Raw genomic sequence first — 1,283 nt, 5'->3', positions numbered from 1 at the left:
TATTGGAATGATAGAAGATCCAGTCTCAGACCCCATCTGTTCTGTGATTTTTTTTCTTTGTTTTTTGTTTGTTTGTTTTTGGTATTTTTGTTTCGCTTTTTAAATTTTTTTTTAATTTTTTGTCTTTTGGACTCTTCCTTTCTCCTGATTATCATTCACAAGCTGACTGGCTGGGAACTTGATTGTAGAGCTTGCCAGCTGGGCTCCTCCCCTCTTGGGAAGATGGTGTGAAAGGTTAAAAAAAAAAAGTACTGAACTCTCTCCTGGCAGTGTGGGTCATATCCACTGTGTGGGATTTAAAAGTGCCTCTTCATGTGTAAGGCTAGGTGGTCCGACCTGGAAAAGGCCCTGTCGCACTTCTGGCACTGGAAGGAGCGGTGCCCTGTGTGTTTACAGTAGTGCCTGGTCAGTTCATCAGAGCAGGCGAATTTCCACCCACAGTCGTCCCAGTCCCAGTGGTAAGGCTTCTCACCTGTGTGAGTTCGAAGGTGTGCCTTGAGATATGGGCTCTTTGTGTAGGTTTTGCCACAACCTGTGTAGTCAGAAGTGTGGGTGGCCGTTCTCTTCCGGGGCCACGACCTTCTTCCCCTCTTTGGCTTGGGCTCCTCTGGCAGGCAGGAACCCGGTGGCATGAGCTCTTGGTAATGGAGAGATGAGACTTGAGTCTGCAGCTGGTCTGGCAGGAAAGGAAGGTAGTTGGGCCCTGGATAGGGATGGAATCCTGGCGGAAGAGGCAGGCCAGGGTGACAGCTCTGGTTTCTCTTCAGATCGTATACATCTTTCGCCTTTTACTAGAAGGACTTTTATTGAATGAAAATCTTGGATTATGTTTTCAAATTGAGTATTTTGGGTGTGCAAAACAAAACCACATGCTAGGTATCATGATAAGTCAAAAAATATTTAAATATTTACATGGCTAATAATTTCATATGACCTCACACTTGTCTCTCAATCTTTCAAGGCCCTCTGAAGATACTGCAGTGACTCACACTTTGTTATCCCAGGCTGTCATCATTAGAGACCTGGCCTCTATCTCAAATCTGAGTCTCCTAAAAACTAACCTACCTGAATGGATTGTACACAAGCCAGGACATTGGCCACAACTGCTGATTTACATTTTGAATCAGCAGAATGGAGGCAGAGGATGTTGTCACTTCCTGTGGTATAAAAGGCACACAAACTCCTCATACAGTGCTATAGCCTAAAATGAAAACCTCCCTACTGAGATGGGCCAACTGCCATCATGTGTTACTCATCTTTGAAAAATCACAGAAGATTGCATG

At 44.7% G+C, this 1,283-nt stretch overlaps 1 protein-coding gene across 1 annotated transcript; it reads right to left on the bottom strand.

The window, feature by feature from the left end:
• Nucleotides 1–296: 296 nt before the first annotated feature.
• LOC118579201 (Krueppel-like factor 4) lies at nucleotides 297–698 on the bottom strand. The gene has a single exon (XM_036180328.1). The coding sequence runs from the start codon at nucleotides 630–632 to the stop codon at nucleotides 297–299; it is 336 nt and encodes a 111-aa protein (XP_036036221.1). The 5' UTR covers nucleotides 633–698.
• Nucleotides 699–1,283: the final 585 nt, after the last annotated feature.

The sequence above is a fragment of the Onychomys torridus genome, chromosome 3 (assembly GCF_903995425.1).
Source record: "Onychomys torridus chromosome 3, mOncTor1.1, whole genome shotgun sequence".
In the NCBI taxonomy this organism is placed as follows: Eukaryota; Metazoa; Chordata; class Mammalia; order Rodentia; family Cricetidae; genus Onychomys; species Onychomys torridus.
This window is presented reverse-complemented; position numbering and strand designations above follow the sequence as displayed.